Source organism: Bombina bombina, chromosome 4 (assembly GCF_027579735.1).
Source record: "Bombina bombina isolate aBomBom1 chromosome 4, aBomBom1.pri, whole genome shotgun sequence".
Taxonomy (NCBI): Eukaryota; Metazoa; Chordata; class Amphibia; order Anura; family Bombinatoridae; genus Bombina; species Bombina bombina.
The window spans coordinates 535574936-535597497 of NC_069502.1; the positions used below are offsets into that span (position 1 = coordinate 535574936).

At 39.9% G+C, this 22562-nt stretch overlaps 1 protein-coding gene across 1 annotated transcript in view; it reads right to left on the reverse strand.

Moving 5' to 3' along the window:
• PHIP (pleckstrin homology domain interacting protein) overlaps positions 1 to 22562 on the reverse strand; it is a gene marked incomplete in the record, with an annotated part of 1163892 nt that overhangs the window by 40551 nt on the left and 1100779 nt on the right. The window contains 1 exon segment of the mRNA XM_053710468.1: positions 12046 to 12207. Coding sequence (XP_053566443.1) covers positions 12046 to 12207 — 162 coding nt within the window.

Here is a 22562-nt window from a genome sequence, read left to right on the forward strand (position 1 = left end):
AATCGTCCAATCTGGTCTGCGAAAGGTCATACCCTTGGACAGGTGGACCCGAGATAACCACCAGAGAAGAGAATCTCTGGTTTCCTGATCCAGATTTAGTAGAGGGGACAAATGTGTGTAATCCCCATTCCACTGACTGAGCATGCATAATTGCAGCGGTCTGAGATGCAGGCACGCAAATGGCACTATGTCCATTGCCGCTACCATTAAGCCGATTACCTCCATGCACTGAGCCACCGCAGGGCGCGGAGTGGAGTGAAGAACACGGCAAGCATTTAGAAGTTTTGATAACCTGGACTCCGTCAGGTAAATCTACATTTCTACAGAATCTATAAGAGTCCCTAGGAAGGAAACCCTTGTGAGAGGAGATAGAGAACTCTTTTCTTCGTTCACTTTCCACCCATGCGACCTCAGAAATGCCAGAACTATCTCTGTGTGAGACTTGGCAATTTGAAAGCTTGACGCCTGTATCAGGATGTCGTCTAGATAAGGAGCTACCGCTATGCCTCGCGGTCTTAGAACGGCCAGAAGAGAGCCCAGAACCTTTGTAAAAATTCTTGGGGCTGTAGCCAACCCGAAGGGAAGAGCTACAAATTGGTAATGCCTGTCTAGAAAGGCAAATCTCAGAAACCGATGATGATTCTTGTGAATCGGAATGTGAAGGTAGGCATCCTTTAAGTCTACTATGGTCATGTACTGACCCTCTTGGATCATGGGTAAGATGGTCCGAATAGTTTCCATCTTGAATGATGGAACTCTGAGGAATTTGTTTAAGATCTTTAGATCCAAAATTGGTCTGAAGGTTCCCTCTTTTTTGAGAACCACAAACAGATTTGAATAAAAACCCTGTCCTTGTTCCGTCCGCGGAACTGGATGGATCACTCCCATTACTAGGAGGTCTAGCACGCAGCATAGGAATGCCTCTTTCTTTATCTGGTTTGCAGATAATCTTGAAAGGCGAAATCTCCCCTGTGGAGGAGAAGCTTTGAAGTCCAGAAGATATCCCTGAGATATGATCTCCAACGCCCAGGGATCCTGAACATCTCTTGCCCACGTCTGGGCGAAGAGAGAAAGTCTGCCCCCTACTAGATCCGTTGCCGGATAGGGGGCGGTTCCTTCATGCTGTCTTTGGGGCAGCAGCAGGCTTTCTGGCCTGCTTGCCCTTGTTCCAGGACTGGTTAGATTTCCAGGCCTGCTTGGATTGAGCAAAAGTTCCCTCTTGTTTTGAAGCAGAGGAAGTTGATGCTGAACCTGCCTTGAAATTTCGAAAGGCACGAAAATTAGACTGTTTGGCCCTTGATTTGGCCCTGTCCTGAGGAAGGGTATTACCCTTACCTCCAGTAATGTCAGCAATAATTTCTTTCAAACCAGGCCCGAATAAGGTCTGCCCCTTGAAAGGAATGTTGAGTAATTTAGACTTTGAAGTCACGTCAGCTGACCAGGATTTAAGCCATAGCGCCCTATGCGCCTGGATGGCGAATCCGGAATTCTTAGCCGTTAGTTTAGTCAAATGAACAATGGCATCAGAAACAAATGAGTTAGCTAGCTTAAGTGTTCTAAGCTTGTCAATGATTTCAGTCAATGGAGCTGTGTGGATGGCCTCTTCCAGGGCCTCAAACCAGAATGCCGCCGCAGCAGTGACAGGCGCAATGCATGCAAGGGGCTGTAAAATAAAACCTTGTTGAATAAACATTTTCTTAAGGTAACCCTCTAATTTTTTATCCATTGGATCTGAAAAAGCACAACTGTCCTCAACCGGGATAGTGGTACGCTTTGCTAAAATAGAAACTGCTCCCTCCACCTTAGGGACCGTCTGCCATAAGTCCCGTGTAGTGGCGTCTATGGGAAACATTTTTCTAAATATAGGAGGGGGGGAAAACGGCACACCGGGTCTATCCCACTCCTTACTAATAATTTCTGTAAACCTTTTAGGTATTGGAAAAACATCAGTACACACCGGCACTGCATAGTATTTATCCAGTCTACACAATCTCTCTGGCACTGCAATTGTGTCACAGTCATTCAGAGCAGCTAACACCTCCCCAAGCAATACACGGAGGTTCTCAAGCTTAAATTTAAAATTAAAAATCTCTGAATCAGGTTTCCCCGAGTCAGAGATGTCACCCACAGACTGAAGCTCTCTGTCCTCAGGTTCTGCATATTGTGACGCAGTATCAGACATGGCTCTTACAGCATCTACGCGCTCTGTATCTCATCTAACCCCAGAGCTATCGTGCTTGCCCCTTAATTCAGGCAATCTGGCTAATACCGCTGACAGGGTATTATCCATGATCGCAGCCATGTACTGCAAAGTAATCGCTATGGGCGTCCCTGATGTACTTGGCGCCATATTAGCGTGCGTCCCTTGAGCGGGAGGCAAAGGGTCCGACACGTGGGGACAGTTAGTCGGCATAACTTCCCCCTCGACAGAACCCTCTGGTGACAATTCTTTTATAGATAAAGACTGATCTTTACTGTTTAAGGTGAAATCAATAAATTTAGTACACATTCTCCTATGGGGCTCCACCATGGCTTTTAAACATAATGAACAAGTAGTTTCCTCTGTGTCAGACATGTTTGTACAGACTAGCAATGAGACTAGCAAGCTTGGAAAACACTTTGCATCAAGTTAAACAAGCAATATAAAAAACGTTACTGTGCCTTTAAGAAAAACAAATTTTGTCAAAATTTGAAATAACAGTGAAAAAAGGCAGTTACACTAACGAAATTTTTACAGTGTATGTAACAAGTTAGCAGAGCATTGCACCCACTTGCAAATGGATGATTAACCCCTTAATACCAAAAACGGAATAATAAATGAAAAAAACGTTTTTAAAACTAGTCACAACAACTGCCACAGGTCTACTGTGGTTGTTACCCTCCTCAAACATGACTTTTGAAGCCTTTTGAGCCCTTCAGAGATGTCCTGTATCATGCAGAGGGAAGCTGAGTGTCTCTGTCTGTAATTTTAGCAGTGCAGAAAAACGCTAAAATAGGCCCCTCCCACTCATATTACAACAGTGGAAAGCCTCAGGAAACTGTTTCTAGGCAAAAATCAAGCCAGCCATGTGGAAAAAACTAGGCCCCAATAAGTTTTATCACCAAGCATATATAAAAACGATTAAACATGCCAGCAAACGTTTTATATTGCACTTTTATAAGAGTATGTATCTCTGGTAATAAGCCTGATACCAGTCGCTATTAAATCACTGTATTTAGGCTTAACTTACATTAATCCGGTATCAGCAGCATTTTTCTAGCAAATTCCATCCCTAGAAATATGTTAACTGCACATACCTTATTGCAGGATAACCTGCACGCCATTCCCCCTCTGAAGTTACCTTACTCCTCAGAATATGTGAGAACGGCAGTGGATCTTAGTTACTTCTGCTAAGATCATAGAAACCGCAGGCAGATTCTTCTTCTAATGCTGCCTGAGATAAAATAGTACACTCCGGTACCATTTAAAAATAACAAACTTTTGATTGAAGTTAAAAAACTAACTATAATACACCACTCTCCTCTTACTACCTCCATCTTTGTTGAGAGTTGCAAGAGAATGACTGGATATGGCAGTGAGGGGAGGAGCTATATAGCAGCTCTGCTGTGGGTGATCCTCTTGCAACTTCCTGTTGGGAAGGAGAATATACCACAAGTAATGGATGATCCGTGGACTGGATACACTTAACAAGAGAAATGACTGGGCTATGTGGGGGGAGTATTTAAGCCTTTGGCTGGGGTGTCTTTGCCTCCTCCTGGTGGCCAGGTTCAGTATTTCCCAACAGTAAGGTATGATACCGTGGACTCTCCTCATACTAAGAAGGAAAATCCCTTTATCTGACGAACACTGCACATCTTCATTCATCAACCACCTACAACAGAGGCCAAATAAAAACTGAGGTATGTGTGAGGGGTTTTATAGAGCTCTTGGGGTTTGGGAATCTTTGCCGCCTCCTAGCAGTAGAGAAGGACTCTTACCACCTGCATGAAAGAAAGAATGACTTAATTAGCATTTATTTTTATATATATATATATATATATATATATATATATACACACACACATATATATATATATATACAGTATATATATATACATACATATATATATATATATATATATATATATATATATATATATATATATATATATATATATATATGGTGAAAAGGGTTTGTTCTAATAGCGCTTACAGAAGACGTTCCTCACGTGCATGTGTTAGAAAGGATACAGAGAAATGCAAATATCCCAAATGAGTAAATGATCAAGCAGATGAAAATAAGTGCCTATAAATGCTCACCTGTTAAATCACAGGGTCCTGTAGTCAGCGTCGTATGACCTATATTGATACTTCTGATCACAAATAGATGACAAGGTGTACACCAATATGGATAAAAGGCAGTAAAAAATATATATCCAATATATTAATATATATCTTAAGAGAATAGTAGGTGGTCTTGACCGGGAGACTGCAAAGAGTATTTGTAGGACTTTCCCACTCTTACCACTCTGTATGATTGGACAGAGGGTAGATAGTATGGAAATTCCTAGTTTATATGAGCTGTAGTCCAGAAAGAAAATTATATATATATATATATAACAGAATTTATGCTTACCTGATAAATTACTTTCTCCAACGGTGTGTCCGGTCCACGGCGTCATCCTTACTTGTGGGATATTCTCTTCCCCAACAGGAAATGGCAAAGAGCCCAGCAAAGCTGGTGACATGATCCCTCCTAGGCTCCGCCTACCCCAGTCATTCGACCGACGTAAAGGAGGAATATGCATAGGAGAAATCATATGATACCGTGGTGACTGTAGTTAGAGAAAATAATTCATCAGACCTGATTAAAAAAACCAGGGCGGGCCGTGGACCGGACACACCGTTGGAGAAAGTAATTTATCAGGTAAGCATAAATTCTGTTTTCTCCAACATAGGTGTGTCCGGTCCACGGCGTCATCCTTACTTGTGGGAACCAATACCAAAGCTTTAGGACACGGATGATGGGAGGGAGCAAATCAGGTCACCTAGATGGAAGGCACCACGGCTTGCAAAACCTTTCTCCCAAAAATAGCCTCAGAAGAAGCAAAAGTATCAAATTTGTAAAATTTGGTAAAAGTGTGCAGTGAAGACCAAGTCGCTGCCTTACACATCTGATCAACAGAAGCCTCGTTCTTGAAGGCCCATGTGAAAGCCACAGCCCTAGTGGAGTGAGCTGTGATTCTTTCAGGAGGCTGCCGTCCGGCAGTCTCATAAGCCAATCGGATAATGCTTTTAAGCCAAAAAGAAAGAGAGGTAGAAGTTGCCTTTTGACCTTTCCTTTTACCAGAATAAACAACAAACAAAGAAGATGTTTGTCTGAAATCTTTACTGGCCTCTAAATAGAATTTTAGAGCACGGACCACGTCTAAATTGTGTAACAAACGTTCCTTCTTTGGAACTGGATTCGGACACAAAGAGGGTACAACTATCTCCTGGTTAATATTCTTGTTGGAAACAACTTTCGGAAGAAAACCAGGCTTAGTACGCAAAACCACCGTATCTGCATGGAACACCAGATAGGGCGGAGAACACTGCAGAGCAGATAACTCAGAAACTCTTCTAGCAGAAGAAATTGCAACCAAAAACAAAACTTTCCAAGATAATAACTTAATATCTACGGAATGTAAGGGTTCAAACGGAACCCCTTGAAGAACTGAAAGAACTAGATTAAGACTCCAGGGAGGAGTCAAAGGTCTGTAAACAGGCTTGATTCTAACCAGAGCCTGAACAAACGCTTGAACGTCTGGCACAGCTGCCAGCCTTTTGTGAAGTAAAACAGATAACGCAGAGATCTGTCCCTTCAGAGAACTTGCAGATAATCCTTTCTCCAAACCTTCTTGTAGAAAGGATAGAATCTTAGGAATTTTTATCTTGTTCCAGGGGAATCCTTTAGATTCACACCAACAGATATATTTTTTCCATATCTTATGGTAAATTTTTCTAGTTACAGGCTTTCTAGCCTGAATCAGAGTATCTATTACAGAATCTGAAAACCCACGCTTTGATAAAATCAAGCGTTCAATCTCCAAGCAGTCAGTTGGAGGGAAACCAGATTCGGATGTTCGAATGGACCTTGAACAAGAAGGTCCTGTCTCAAAGGTAGCTTCCATGGTGGAGCCGATGACATATTCACCAGGTCTGCATACCAAGTCCTGCGTAGCCACGCAGGAGCTATCAAGATCACCGAAGCCCTCTCCTGATTGATCCTGGCTACCAGCCTGGGAATGAGAGGAAACGGTGGGAATACATAAGCTAGAATGAAGGTCCAAGGTGCTACTAGTGCATCTACTAGAGTCGCCTTGGGATCCCTGGATCTGGACCCGTAACAAGGAACCTTGAAGTTCTGACGAGAGGCCATCAGATCCATGTCTGGAATGCCCCATAATCGCGTTATTTGGGCAAAGATTTCCGGATGGAGTTCCCACTCCCCCGGATGGAAAGTCTGACGACTCAGAAAATCCGCTTCCCAATTTTCCACTCCTGGGATGTGGATTGCAGACAAGTGGCAGGAGTGATTCTCCGCCCATTGAATTATTTTGGTTACTTCCTCCATCGCCAGGGAACTCCTTGTTCCCCCTTGATGGTTGATATATGCAACAGTCGTCATGTTGTCTGATTGAAACCTTATGAATTTGGCCTTTGCTAGTTGAGGCCAAGCTTTGAGAGCATTGAATATCGCTCGCAGTTCCAGAATGTTTATCGGGAGAAGAGATTCTTCCCGGGACCATAGCCCCTGAGCTTTCAGGGGTTCCCAGACCGCGCCCCAGCCCACCAGACTGGCGTCGGTCGTGACAATGACCCACTCTGGTCTGCGGAAGCTCATTCCCTGTGACAGGTTGTCCAGGTTCAGCCACCAACGGAGTGAATCCCTGGTTCTTTGATCTACTTGGATCGTCGGAGACAAGTCTGTATAATCCCCATTCCACTGTCTGAGCATGCACAGTTGTAATGGTCTTAGATGAATTCGTGCAAAAGGAACTATGTCCATTGCCGCAACCATCAAACCTATTACTTCCATGCACTGCGCTATGGAAGGAAGAAGAACAGAATGAAGTACTTGACAAGAGCTTAGAAGTTTTGATTTTCTGGCCTCTGTCAGAAAAATCTTCATTTCTAAGGAGTCTATTATTGTTCCCAAGAAGGGAACTCTTGTTGACGGGGACAGAGAACTTTTTTCTATGTTCACTTTCCACCCGTGAGATCTGAGAAAGGCTAGGACAATGTCCGTATGAGCCTTTGCTTTTGACAGAGACGACGCTTGAATCAGTATGTCGTCCAAGTAAGGTACTACTGCAATGCCCCTTGGTCTTAGCACCGCTAGAAGGGACCCTAGTACCTTTGTGAAAATCCTTGGAGCAGTGGCTAATCCGAATGGAAGTGCCACAAACTGGTAATGCTTGTCCAGAAAGGCGAACCTTAGGAACCGATGATGTTCCTTGTGGATAGGAATATGTAGATACGCATCCTTTAAATCCACCGTGGTCATGAATTGACCTTCCTGGATGGTAGGAAGAATTGTTCGAATGGTTTCCATCTTGAACGATGGAACCCTGAGAAATTTGTTTAGAATCTTGAGATCTAAAATTGGTCTGAATGTTCCTTCTTTTTTGGGAACTATGAACAGATTGGAGTAAAACCCCATTCCTTGTTCTCCTAATGGAACAGGATGAATCACTCCCATTGTTAACAGGTCTTCTACACAATGTAAGAATGCCTGTCTTTTTATTTGGTTTGAAGACAATTGAGACCTGTGGAAACTCCCCCTTGGGGGTAGTTCCTTGAATTCCAGGAGATAACCTTGAGAAACTATTTCTAGCGCCCAAGGATCCTGAACATCTCTTGCCCAAGCCTGAGCAAAGAGAGAGAGTCTGCCCCCCACCAGATCCGGTCCCGGATCGGGGGCCAACACTTCATGCTGTTTTAGTAGCAGTGGCAGGTTTCTTGGCCTGCTTACCCTTGTTCCAGCCTTGCATCGGTCTCCAGGCTGGTTTGGTTTGAGAACTATTACCCTCTTGCTTAGAGGGTGTAGAATTTGAGGCTGGTCCGTTTCTGCGAAAGGGACGAAAATTTGGCTTATTTTTAGCCTTAAAAGACCTATCCTGAGGAAGGGCGTGGCCCTTTCCCCCAGTGATGTCTGAAATAATCTCTTTCAAGTCAGGGCCAAATAGCGTTTTACCTTTGAAAGGGATGTTAAGCAACTTGTTCTTGGAGTACACATCCGCTGACCAAGACTTTAGCCAAAGCGCTCTGCGCGCCACAATTGCAAAACCTGAATTTTTCGCCGCTAATCTAGCTAATTGCAAAGTGGCGTCTAAGATAAAAGAGTTAGTGCTTGAACTCTGTCCATAACCTCCTCATATGAAGAGTCTTTATTGAGCGACTTTTCTAGTTCATCGAACCAGAAACACGCTGCTGTAGTGACAGGAACAATGCATGAAATTGGTTGTAGAAGGTAACCTTGCTGAACAAACATCTTTTTAAGCAAACCCTCTAATTTTTTATCCATAGGATCTTTGAAAGCACAACTATCTTCTATAGGGATAGTAGTGCGTTTGTTTAGAGTAGAAACCGCCCCCTCGACCTTGGGGACTGTCTGCCATAAGTCCTTTCTGGGGTCGACCATAGGAAATAACTTTTTAAATATAGGGGGAGGAACAAAAGGTATGCCGGGCCTTTCCCATTCCTTATTTACAATGTCCGCCACCCGCTTGGGTATAGGAAAAGCATCGGGGGGCACCGGGACCTCTAGGAACTTGTCCATCTTACATAATTTTTATGGAATGACCAAATTGTCACAATCATCCAGAGTAGATAACACCTCCTTAAGCAGAGCGCGGAGATGTTCCAATTTAAATTTAAAAATAATAACATCAGGTTCAGCTTGTTGAGAAATTTTTCCTGAATCTGAAATTTCTCCCTCAGACAAAACTTCCCTGCTGGCCCCTTCAGATTGGCGTGAGGGTACGTCAGAACCATTATCATCAGCGTCCTCATGCTCTTCAGTATCTAAAACAGAGCAATCGCGCTTTCTCTGATAAGTAGGCATTTTGGACAAAATGTTTTTAATAGAATTATCCATTACAGCCGTTAATTGTTGCATAGTAAGAAGGATTGGCGCACTAGATGTACTAGGGGCCTCTTGTGTGGGCAAGACTGGTGTAGACACAGAAGGGGATGATGCAGTACCATGCTTACTCCCCTCGCTTGAGGAATCATTTTGGGCAACATCATTATCAGTGGCATCATTGTCCCTACTTTGTCTGGACACTAAGTCACATTCATCACATATATTTAAATGGGGAGGAACCTTGGCTTCCAAACATACAGAACATCGTCTATCTGATGGTTCAGACATGTTAACAGGCATAAACTTGATAACAAAGCACAAAAAATGTTTTAAAATAAAACCGTTACTGTCACTTTAAATTTTAAACTGAACACACTTTATTACTGAATATGTGAAAAAGTATGAAGGAATTGTTCAAAATTCACCAAAATTTCACCACAGTGTCTTAAAGCATTAAAAGTATTGCACACCAAATTTGAAAGCTTTAACTCTTAAAATAACGGAACCGGAGCCGTTTTTACATTTAACCCCTATACAATCCCTGGTATCTGCTTTGCTGAGACCCAACCAAGCCCAGAGGGGAATACGATACCAAATGACGCCTTCAATAAGCTTTTTCAGTGGTTCTTAGCTCCTCACACATGCATCTGCATGCCTTGCTTTCCAAAAACAACTGCGCATTAGTGGCGCGAAAATGAGGCTCTGCCTATGACTAGAAAAGGCCCCCAGTGAAAAAGGTGTCCAATACAGTGCCTGCCGTTTTTTTAATACATCCCCAAGATTAAAAGAACTATTTATAGTTAACATCCATTAAATATACTTATAAAGTAATCGTTTTAGCCCAGAAAAATGTCTACCAGTCTTTAAAGCCCTTGTGAAGCCCTTTATTCTTATACTAAACTAAGAAAATGGCTTACCGGTTCCCATAGTGAAAATGACAGCTTCCAGCATTACCAAGTCTTGTTAGAAATGTGTCATACCTCAAGCAGCAAAAGTCTGCTCACTGTTTCCCCCAACTGAAGTTAATTCATCTCAACAGTCCTGTGTGGAAACAGCCATCGATTTTAGTAACGGTTGCTAAAATCATTTTCCTCTTACAAACAGAAATCTTCATCTCTTTTCTGTTTCAGAGTAAATAGTACATACCAGCACTATTTTAAAATAACAAACTCTTGATTGAAGAATATAACTACATTTAAACACCAAAAAAACTCTTAGCCATCTCCGTGGAGATGTTGCCTGTGCAACGGCAAAGAGAATGACTGGGGTAGGCGGAGCCTAGGAGGGATCATGTGACCAGCTTTGCTGGGCTCTTTGCCATTTCCTGTTGGGGAAGAGAATATCCCACAAGTAAGGATGACGCCGTGGACCGGACACACCTATGTTGGAGAAATATATATATATATATATATTTTATAAAGAATAAAAAATATATTATTTTATTTGTTTGATGGGTAAAAAAACAAAAAACAAAGAAAAAATGCAAAAAAAGATTAAAAGAGAAAATTTGTTAAGTTTGATATTAAAAAATATATAAAAAATGTGGGAATATAAATATATAGTTACAATCAATGGTTAAAAATCGGCTTAAAAAATATATATAAATATATGTGTGTATGAGAACAAACGTGGTAAAAAGTAAATATAGACAATAATGAATATATTAATGTGTAATAGATGGGTTATTGGAATTCCGGAAGTGACGTCACGATCATACAGAGTGGTAAGAGTGGGAAAGTCCTACAAATACTCTTTGCAGTCTCCCGGTCAAGACCACCTACTATTCTCTTAAAATATATATATTAATATATTGTATATATATTTTTTTACTGCCTTTTATCCATATTGGTGTACACTTTGTCATCTATTTGTGATCAGAAGTATCAATATAGGTCATACGACGCTGACTACAGGACCCTGTGATTTAACAGGTGAGCATTTATAGGCACTTATTTTCATCTGCTTGATCATTTACTCATTTGGCATATTTGCATTTCTCTGTATCCTTTCTAACACATGCACATGAGGAACGTCTTCTGCAAGCGCTATTAGAACAAACCCTTTTAACCATTACCCCATCTAGTCTCACCAAGGAGGGGTGAGACACCACTAATAGCAGCATTCATTAGACTTTTTTCATTAGGCATTTAACTCCAAAACGTCTCTTCTCTCTTTTTGGTGCAACTACCAACTCCCTTTCTTCTCGTGTGTATATATATATATATATATATATATATATATATATATATATATATATATATATATATATATATATACACACACACACATTACAAATGTTGTTGCTAAGAAATAAAATGTAGTGACACAAAAATGAAGCAGAAGCTGCCTCCTTGCCCTAATAGACAAACTCTGTGGTTGAATAGAATTCCTGCACAGCCTGGGTTTACCTTGGCAAACTTGGCAGTGAGGGCAGCTAAAACTTACATTACTTACACTACTCCATTACAAGTTGTTTTAGTTGACTAAACTAATTTTATTTCTGCTTAAGACAGAAAACTGCTGCTTTCTATGGTGTACACAACATACTGTGCACAGCTGGTACTGCCACAGCAAGTAGTCCCCGGAAGGTGAGTAGGCAGCTGTATACATGTACTACAGCAGGTAAGGGATAGTAGAAAAATAATGAGCTGTGTAGAGAATAAGCAATACTATAGTATCAAGCAGTTCATAAAAGAAAATAAAGTTTACTGTCAATTTTAAGAACTTTAGCTGCAAAAAATGTAATACATATATAAGCAAAAATACTATTTAAAAGAAAGTTCAACAGTAAATACATGCTAGACATAATGATTTATTCAAAGCAAAGATTAGACTTAGAATAATATGTAGCTGTATTTTTCAATTATATTAGTTGTTTAAATATTGATGATATAAGTGTAAACGTTTAGTTTCTATAAAGTACTCTAGCAATTACCTTGTGGAGCACCGTTCAAGATCTTTATCTTGCGTTTAATTGCTTTATCCTTCTCTGGGTTTTCCTTTGACACACTATTCTTGATTAAGGTACTGGTGGTTGGCTGCAGAGGGTTGGTTGCTATAGTTTGACTCTTTACAGATTTTATTGTGTTTTCTGGCACTAAAAACAAACAAAAATAAAATTGCATCCTTCATAAATCAAAACTAATAAATACAAGTAAAACCATTTACATTTATTGCCATTTGAATTTACATTAAATTACAATTTGCTTTTGTTGACACCCTCTTAAATTATTAATCCCAGAATTATAAATCAATTGTACACATTATCAATGGTAGGTAAACAACTTGTGACACTTCAGGAAGGTAGAAACCTTCCAGAAGTCTTTGAGACATCTTCACTTTCCCTTTATGTAACTCTCCACCATCTTGAGGGCTTTAGTTCACATAAACCATGCTGAGAGATATTTTGAGAGGATGTTTGTTGCCAAATGTGACTGGAACAAAATACTTTAAAGGCCATTTAAACTGTGTGTTTAACCTTTTTGTGTAGGTTTACATTTGCAATAATGAAACAATTTTTTTTAGTATTTTCATCAATTATCTGCAATTTGTATAGTTCTATCCAAGCTTCTTACATGCCAAATGTTCCTAATAAAGTTCTGCTCTATTTGTTATTGCCACCACTTAATTGTTTGAATTTATTTTATCTTTACCTTATATTTAATCTGGTCCATTACATTTTTAAAACATTCTGAAAACATACTCCTCTGTAAATTATTTTTTTATTCTGATATTTCTTAAAGTTACCAGGTTCTAACTTAATCATCAGACGCTTAAGAATATTTTTTTTTATATTGAATAGACTTGATAAGTCCCATTTTACCCATAACAATGTGTTGCCTTAACCACTTAACGCCGTTAGAATGTTTCATGCTGCCCAAACAGTGCTGGGCTTTAATGCCGTTAGAATGACATGGGACGTCCTACCCTTTTTGGTGTCCTGCACCCTCTCCCTTTTATTTAAAAATCAGACTGTGTGGGCGTGCGTAGCATTGTAGGCAGTCCCCCATGATACGATCCCGGCCTTAAAATCACGTGATCGCATTGGCGATAGTGTGATTTAGTTTTCCAAGAATGGGTTTACATCGGAACTGGGACTATCACACCCATAAGCACTAAATCTTGAACTCATTTGAAAAATTGTTGAGCCTTTAGAGGATCCTTGGAATATGGGACAAAAGAACACTCATGATTAAGGGCTCAGTGTTTTTGAACTTATCACTATAATAAAGAACAGTGTGTTCATTTGCACAGAAGTGCTGCTGTTTTTTCTTCAAGTCATATGCGAAAGAACCCTCCATCTTGGAGGCCTTGATTAAAAAAAAAAAAAACATTTAGTATCCCTGAGAAACTATGATTACTACTCAAGGATCTAGGCAACAGATTTAGACCAGGCTTTCCAAAAAGGGAATGATCTGCCCCCCACCAGAAAAGAATCTGGATATGGGGCCACAACTTCAAGGGAGAAGACATTTGAATATTTGGCCTTATTTTAAATCTGAATGGACATACAGAAAGACGAAAGAATCCTGTTTCTGTAAAGAGGACCACCACCTTTGGTTCCAAGATTGACAAATGAACAAAAGAGAATAGTAGCTCTGATCTTTCCCTTAGGAATCCTGTCCAGAAAGAGAAAAGCTCCTTTACCTCAGTTCACAGTAGAGATTATGGTGTCTAGACCAGTTCCAACAAAAAGCCTATACTTTTAAACCAAGTCATTTGACTATTTTTTGAGCTGTAAAGCTCTTCTGGTCAAAATAGATAAGGCCATATTTTTGACATTAAATAATTATGTCCATAATAGCAGCACAGATAAAATAATTTGTTGATCTTAGAAGTTTCAAACAGCTTTGAAAATTTTCCTCTAAAGAACCTTTTGAAATCTAATCAGAAAGATTGTTACACCCAAGAGTAGAAACCACTTCAACACAAATTATACTAATAGCTGGATTAAATATAAAACCAGCTTGTAGAAATGCGATTTAGAAAAAAGATTTTAGTCTATCCATAGGGTCCTTAAAAGACGTACTATCCTCTGAAGGAATAGAAGCGACCGTAGATAAAGTAGAAATTGCATCATCTACCTTTGGAACAGTCTCCGAAAGCTCTATACTAGAAGTTGCTTAGGGAAACCTCTTTTTAAACACTGAAGATGTATTAAAAGGAAGATCAGGCTTAGACCACTCTTTGGTAGTTATCTTAGTATCGCCACTGGAACAAGAAAAACATCTGGAACTTTAACAGAAGTTTGAAAATTAAATTATTTTGTTTGATGGGTCTTTCCTCAGAAGGCTTTGAGACTTTTACTCCTAAAGTACATCTCTTAGTAGATTGCAAAGATGTTCCCGCTAAAAAAAGGAGGATTCCATATCTTGATCAGCAACTTCTGATCATCAGAAATGCACTTCAGCTGCAGAAAAAGGATCTGAGCAGTTAGAATTTGAATCTGAAAGATTACTGTTTATTTGATCTGACCCTTAGAGATTCAGAACTAGTAAAAAAAAATGTTTTATTGAGATTACTTTACACTTGGGAATGACATGGCCACCAACATCTCAGAACCAGGGGCCCGATCCGATATACAGCGTTGCCCGCAGAAGACGGCAACTCCAACATTTGCGCGGGTTTGGTATCCTATATACGGCGTAACCTAGAAGTTACGCTCGTATATTTCTGCCTTCGGCCGTAGTTTTTTGGCCCATAGGCAAGTATACCAAACCCGCACAGTGTGGTATCCAATATACAGCGTAAGGACTTACGTGGCAAAAATGGAGAAATCTTACTCCATTTTCACCTCGCCACAAAAATCAGCCGTAGTAAGCCTTACGCTGTCTATTGGAGCCCCGTAACTCCCTAAACTACCTGCCAAATAAAACCTAACACCTAACGCATGCGCAATGTCTATCTACCTGTCAACCGCGATCCCCAATAAAGTATTTAACCCCTAAACCGCCGCTCCCGGACCCCGCTGCCACCTACATTAAAAGTATAACCCCCTAATGTGATCCCCCTACACCGTCGCCAGCTACATTACATACCCCCTAATGTGAGCCCCTTACACCGCCGCCATCTATATTAACCACCCCCTAATGTGAGCCCCTTACACCGCCACCATCTACATTACCTACCCCCTAATGTGAGCCCCTTACACCGGCGCCATCTACATTATCTACCTCCTAATGTGAGCCCCTTACACCGCTGCCATCTATATTACCTACCCCCTAATGTGAGCTCCTACCCCGCCGCCAGCTATATTAAAATTATTAACCCCTAATTTAATCCCCCTACACCGCCGCCAGCTATATTAATTACATTAACCCCTAATTTAATCCCCCTATACCACCGCCAGCTATATTAATTACATTAACCCCTAATGTAATCCCCCTACACCGCCGCCAGCTATATTAACCCTAATTATATTAGGGTTAATATAGTTATTATATTATATATATAAACTATATTAACCCTAATTATATTAGGGTTAATATAGTTAATATCGTTATTATATTATATATATATATATATATATATATATATATATTAAGTATAATAACCCTATCTAACTCTAACATCCCTAACTAAATTCTTATTAAAATAAATCTAATTAATATTAATATTATTAATTAAAATATTCCTATTTAAATCTAAATACTTACCTATAAAATAAACCCTAAGATAGCTACAATATAATTAATAATTACATTGTAGCTATTTTAGGGTTTATATTTATTTTACAGGTAACTTGGTATTTATTTTAACTAGGTACAATAGCTATTAAATAGTTAATAACTATTTAATAGCTACCTAGTTAAAATAATTACCAATTTACCTGTAAAATAAATCCTAACCTAAGTTACAAATACACCTACACTATCAATAAATTAAATAAACTACAAATATCTAAACTAAAATACAATAAAATAAACTAAACTACAAAAAAACAACACTAAATTACAAAAAATAAAAAAAGATTACAAGATTTTTAAGCTAATTACACCTATTCTAAGCCCCCTAATAAAATAATAAAGCCCCCCAAAATCAAAAATTTCCCTACCCTATTCTAAATTAAAAAAGTTAACAGCTCTATTACCTTACCAGCCCTTAAAAGGGCCTTTTGCGGGGCATGCCCCAAAGAAATCAGCTCTTTTGCCTGTAAAAAACCCACAATAGCACCCCCCAACATTACAACCCACCACCCACATACCCCTACTCTAACCCAAACCCCCCTTAAATAAACCTAACACTACCCCCCTGAAGATCTCCCTACCTTGTCTTCACCCAGTCGGGCAGAACTCTTCATCCGATCCGGGCGATGTCTTCAATCAAGCGACAGAGAAGAAGTCTTCCATCCGGCAATGTCTTCATCCAAGCGGCAAAGAAGAAGTCTTCCATCCGGCGATGTCTTCAATCAAGCGACAGAGAAGAGGTCCTCCATCGGGGCGAAGTTTTCTTCCAAGTGGCATCTTCAATCTTCTTTTTTCGCTCCTCTGACGCAGAACATCCATCCGGCACGACGACTTCCCGACGAATGAGGTTCCTTTAAATGACGTCATCCAAGATGGCGTCCGTCGAATTCCGATTGGCTGATAGGATTCTATCAGCCAATTGGAATTAAGGTTGAAAAATCTGATTGGTTCAGCCAATCGGATTGAACTTGAATCTGATTGGCTGATTCAAACAGCCAATCAGATTTTTCTACCTTAATTCCGATTGGCTGATAGAATCCCATCAGCCAATCGAAATTCGACGGACGCCATCTTGGATGACGTCATTTAAATGAACCTCATTCGTCGGGAAGTCGTCATGCCGGATGGATGTTCCGTGTCGGAGGAGCGAAGAAAGAAGATTGAAGATGCCGCTTGATTGAAGACATCGCCCCAATGGAGGACCTCTTCTCTGCCGCTTGATTGAAGACATCGCCCGATGGAAGACTTCTTCTTTGCCGCTTGGATGAAGACATCGCCGGATGGAAAACTTTTTCTCTGCTGATTGATTGAAGACATCGCCCGGAACGGATGAAGAGTTCTGCCCGGCTGGGTGAAGACAAGGTAGGGAGATCTTCAGGGGGGTAGTGTTAGGTTTATTTAAGGGGGGGTTTGGGTTAGAGTAGGAGTATGTGGGTGGTGGGTTGTAATGTTGGGGGGTGGTATTGTGTTTTTTTTTTACAGGCAAAAGAGCTGATTTCTTTGGGGCATGCCCCGCAAAAGGCCCTTTTAAGGGCTGGTAAGGTAATAGAGCTGCAAGGACAAGAGAAGAAAGAGAGCGCAACCCACTCTAAGGGTAAAAATGTTTTAATATAACACGCAATGCAAGAAGTGCTAGTAATGCACGTACAGAATATAAAATCAAACAGGCACAATCATATCACCACAGTCCCTTTTGTCAGTATCAGCGTGTGTCTCGATGTTTCAGCAGTCCGTGATCACCTTCCTACACTCTCCGGAAAAGTTTCAGGGTCTCACGGTACTAGCAGGACCGTAGCTGAATCAGGCAGTTTCTGACTGTGGTAGATTGAAGTGCGTATACCTCTACGCGTTTCGTCAAGCTCCGGCTTAACTTTCTCAAGAGGATATATTAAATTCCAAAAGTCCATGGTTTTTAAATGTTCAAGGAAAAGCGCGCCCTAGCATCTCAACTTCTCATTGGGCTGACGCTTCCCTTTGTGATTGGCTTAATGTCCAGACAACTCCCATATAAAATGGACCAATAGGAGCAGTCCATTCACGTCACTGCTGTACAACAGAAAAACTTTCCTGAATATTTGGAAAAATGTCACAATTGCAGCTGAACAGTGTGAGTAAAGAAGACAGCACATTAAGCCAATCACAAAGGGAAGCGTCAGCCCAATGAGAAGTTGAGATGCTAGGGGCGCGCTTTTCCTTGAACATTTAAAAACCACGGACTTTTGGAATTTAATATATCCTCTTGAGAAAGTTAAGCCGGAGCTTGACGAAACGCGTAGAGGTATACGCACTTCAATCTACCACAGTCAGAAACTGCCTGATTCAGCTACGGTCCTGCTAGTACCGTGAGACCCTGAAACTTTTCCAGAGAGTGTAGGAAGGTGATCACGGACTGCTGAAACATCGAGACACACGCTGATACTGACAAACCGGACTGTGGTGATATGATTTTGCCTGTTTGATTTTATATTCGGTACGTGCATTACTAGCACTTCTTGCATTGCGTGTTATATTAAAACATTTTTACCCTTAGAGTGGGTTGCGCTCTCTTTCTTCTCTTGTCCTTGCAGTGTATTGTTATATCAGGAGCACAGCCCTGGTTGTCCTTTCGAGAGCAGCACCTACCGATTTACCAACCACACCTGGGAAGTATTTTACTTATTCCAGATAAGTGTTAAAACTGTTATTTGGTGTTTCGAATATCTATACATATATATAATAAATGTTCACTTAGATCTATTTAGCTCTGATTTGGAAATCTTGCTTTTTCCTTATATATCAACATTGTATGTTTTGAACATTAGAATATCCATCAGATTAACTCTTTACTCTGTGCAAAGAAGCGCAGCTTATACTTTGCTAAAGGTAATAGAGCTGTTAACTTTTTTAATTTAGAATTGGGTAGGGAATTTTTTTTATTTTGGGGGGGCTTTATTATTTTATTAGGGGGCTTAGAATAGGTGTAATTAGCTTAACAATCTTGTAATCTTTTTTTATTTTTTGTAATTCAGTGTGGTTTTTTTTTGTAATTTAGTTTAGTTTATTTTATAGTATTTTAGTTTAGATATTTGTAGTTTATTTAATTTATTGATAGTGTAGGTGTATTTGTAACTTAGGTTAGGATTTATTTTACAGGTAAATGGGTAATTATTTTAACTAGGTAGCTATTAAATAGTTATTAACTATTTAATAGCTATTGTACCTAGTTAAAATAAATACCAAGTTACCTGTAAAATAAATATAAACCCTAAAATAGCTACAATGTAATTATTAATTATATTGTAGCTATCTTAGGGTTTATTTTATAGGTAAGTATTTAGATTTAAATAGGAATATTTTAATTAATATTAATTAGATTTATTTTAATAAGAATTTAGTTAGGGATGTTAGAGTTAGATAAGGTTATTATACTTAATATATATATAATATAATAACGATATTAACCCTAATATAATTAGGGTTAATATAAATATAATATAATAACTATATTAACTATATTAACCCTAATATAATTAGGGTTAATATAGTTAATATAGCTGGCGGCGGTGTAGGGGGATTAAATTAGGGCTTAATGTAATTAATATAGCTGGCGGTGGTATAGGGGGATTAAATTAGGGGTTAATGTAATTAATATAGCTGGCGGTGGTGTAGGGGGATTAAATTAGGGGTTAATAATTTTAATATAGCTGGCGGCGGGGTAGGAGCTCACATTAGGGGGTAGGTAATATAGATGGCGGCGGTGTAAGGGGCTCACATTAGGGGGTAGGTAATGTAGATGGAGGCGGTGTAAGGGGCTCACATTAGGGGGTAGGTAATATAGATGGCGGCGGTGTAAGAGGCTCACATTAGGGGGTAGGTAATGTAGCTGACAGCGGTGTAAGGGGCTCACATTAGGGGGTAGGTAATGTAGATGGCAGCGGTGTAAGGGGCTCACATTAGGGCGTAGGTAATATAGATGGCGGCGGTGTAAGGGGCTCACATTAGGGGGTAGGTAATGTAGCTGGCGGCGGTGTAAGGGGCTCACATTAGGGGGTAGGTAATGTAGATGGCGGCGGTGTAAGGGGCTCACATTAGGGGGTAGGTAATGTAGATGGCGGTGGTGTAAGGGGCTCACATTAGGGGGTAGGTAATATAGATGGCGGAGGTGTAAGGAGCTCACATTAGGGGGTAGTTAATGTAGGTGGCGGCGGGGTAGGAGCTCACATTAGGGGGTAATATAGATAATGTAGGTGGCGGCGGGGTCCGGGAGCGGCGGTTTAGGGGTTAACTTTATTAGGTGGCGGCGGGGTCTGGGAGCGGCGGTTTAGGGGTTAATACATTTTTTATTGTTAGGATAGTGAGGGGGGATAGCGGATAGAGGGTTAGACATGTCGGCTATGTTTGGGAGGCGTGTTAGACAGCACGGGTGATTTTATAACAGTTAGGTTTTGTAGGCGCCGGCAGTTTCTAAAGTGCCGTAAGTCACTGGTGACTCCAGAAATTGGTACTTACGCAGATTTCTGGACATCGCTGGTTTATCCGACTTACGGCACTTTAGCCTCTGACGGCGCCGTATATGGGATAGCTCGAGTTGCGAGCTGAAACTACGGGTGGCAGGGGTTCCCTCGCTTGAGCCGCAAACTACGATCTATATCGGATCGCGCCCCAGATAGGCGCACAAAAAGTTTAAATCCTCGATCAAGATTTAAAGAATTCTCCTGTGCAGTACAAACAGAGGGAGGACAGCTTCCTTTAGATTTGATTGATTGGCATGGAACATATGATCCATACAAAAAATTCTAATTTGTGCTGGGTTTACAAGAGCAACTAGGTTAGCAAATACACATTTAAAAAGAAAAAAAAAAAACTTCTCTTCTAAAGGATTTACATTTATATTATTGGGGACAGTTCCAGCATGCCCCATAGTTGAAAAATAATTGACAAATAAATATAATAAATACATCACAGTAAATATTCGGAATGTAAAAAGAATACAAATATTCAGGGATCTTTTCAGAAAACTCTGAGAAAAGAAGTATTAAAAAGATGCTGAAAACTATAAAACCTAACAGCGAATGGACTAGTAACAAATCTGAATACAGAAAACTGGCAAATAATCATAATCACAATTGCACTTGGAACTTATGGCAATCTTACCAGCTTGTAGTTAGATGTAACAGCAATAAGTGCAGGAGATATGATCGGTACAAACTGAACACTATCTCAAAAATAGCACGCTCACAAGAAAGGACGGATAAATAGAGTGGCAAACATTTTAAATGCAGTACTGCAACAAATTTCCCTTGCATATAAAGAGAACGTTAGGAGCGCTACTCAGAGTCGGGAGCAGGATTCAGTAGCACCCTATGGGAAAACACAAACTGTGCATCAGAGCGGGGCTGCACTAAAGAGAATTACCACAGCTAGGAGCGTGCTTACATAGAGATGAAAATATAAATTAAATCTTATTAAAAAACCTGAATAAATAAAAAAAAAACTATTGTCCATAATAAGGCTTTAAAAATACAGATCTCTCTCAATACAGTACACAATAAGTCAAACCTAGACTAAATGTATATATGGTGGTGTATACTGTCTAATAAAGATCAGGGCCGGATTGGGCAGCTGGGATACCGGGAAAAATCCCGGTGGGCCGCTGGCTCAGCTGCTGCAGTAGAGAGACTATATGAGAGCAGCACATTTTAGATGTTGCAGAGATAATAGCATGTATGTAACCCCAATCTATTACTCCAGTCAACATTGTAGCCAGCTACTGTCTGGCTAAGCAAATAGTTTAGAGCACTAACATATTACTAAATTTTAAATATGATTACTAAATATGATACAGCAATCAAATATGTTTCAAATATTATACATATTTTCTTTTAAAATTAATATTTTTAGACTATGCAGCTATGTTAATTAGCATATTAATTAATCCTATATATGAAAGTTTTAGTTTTGAAGGGTCATGTGGTGTGTGTCGGTTTGTATGTTTGATTGTGTATGTTGTGGTGTGCGTCTGTACGCATGTGTATATAGTGTGTCTGCAAGTATGTGTATGCTGTGTATGTGGTGTGTGTCTGTATGTATGTGTTGTGTGTCTGCATGTATGTGTATGTTGTGTATCTGCATATATGTGAATGCTGTGTAGTGTCTTTATGTTGTGTGTGTTTGCTGTGTAGTATATGTGTCAGCACGTATAAGTGTATGCTGTGTAGTATGTGTTGCTGTGTGTGTGCGCATGTTTGAAGGCAATACTGTCTAATTTGGGTTTAATAGAGGATCATTAATTTATCATTTATAAGAAGAGATTACCTTTATATTCTTAATGATTCATGCATGGAATACCAAATTAGCATATTTGTAATTACATTGACTGGATGTAACTGGGCACACTTTTGCAAATTATAGTTCAACCAAGTTAATAGGATGTATATATATTCCATACTCAATTATATTTTTGGCTACCGTTTTCTTGTGTAGAGTGAGTCTTCAATGAGCATAAAATACAAAAAGAAATTGCTCTAAATAGACTATTGAATTTTGTATTGCACTATGTATTTTGTGTATAACTTCTGCAAAGCAACTAAACACTAAAATAAGCTCCAGGCAATGGAATGCACTACTGGGAGGGGCAAAGCTTCCCAAACCTCAAAATGCCCACAAACACACCCCTCACCACACCCACAATTCAGTTTAACGAATAGCCAAGAAGTGGGGTGATAAAGAAAGGAGTAAAAAGCATAAACAAAGGAATTGGAATAATTGTGCTTTATACAAAAAAATC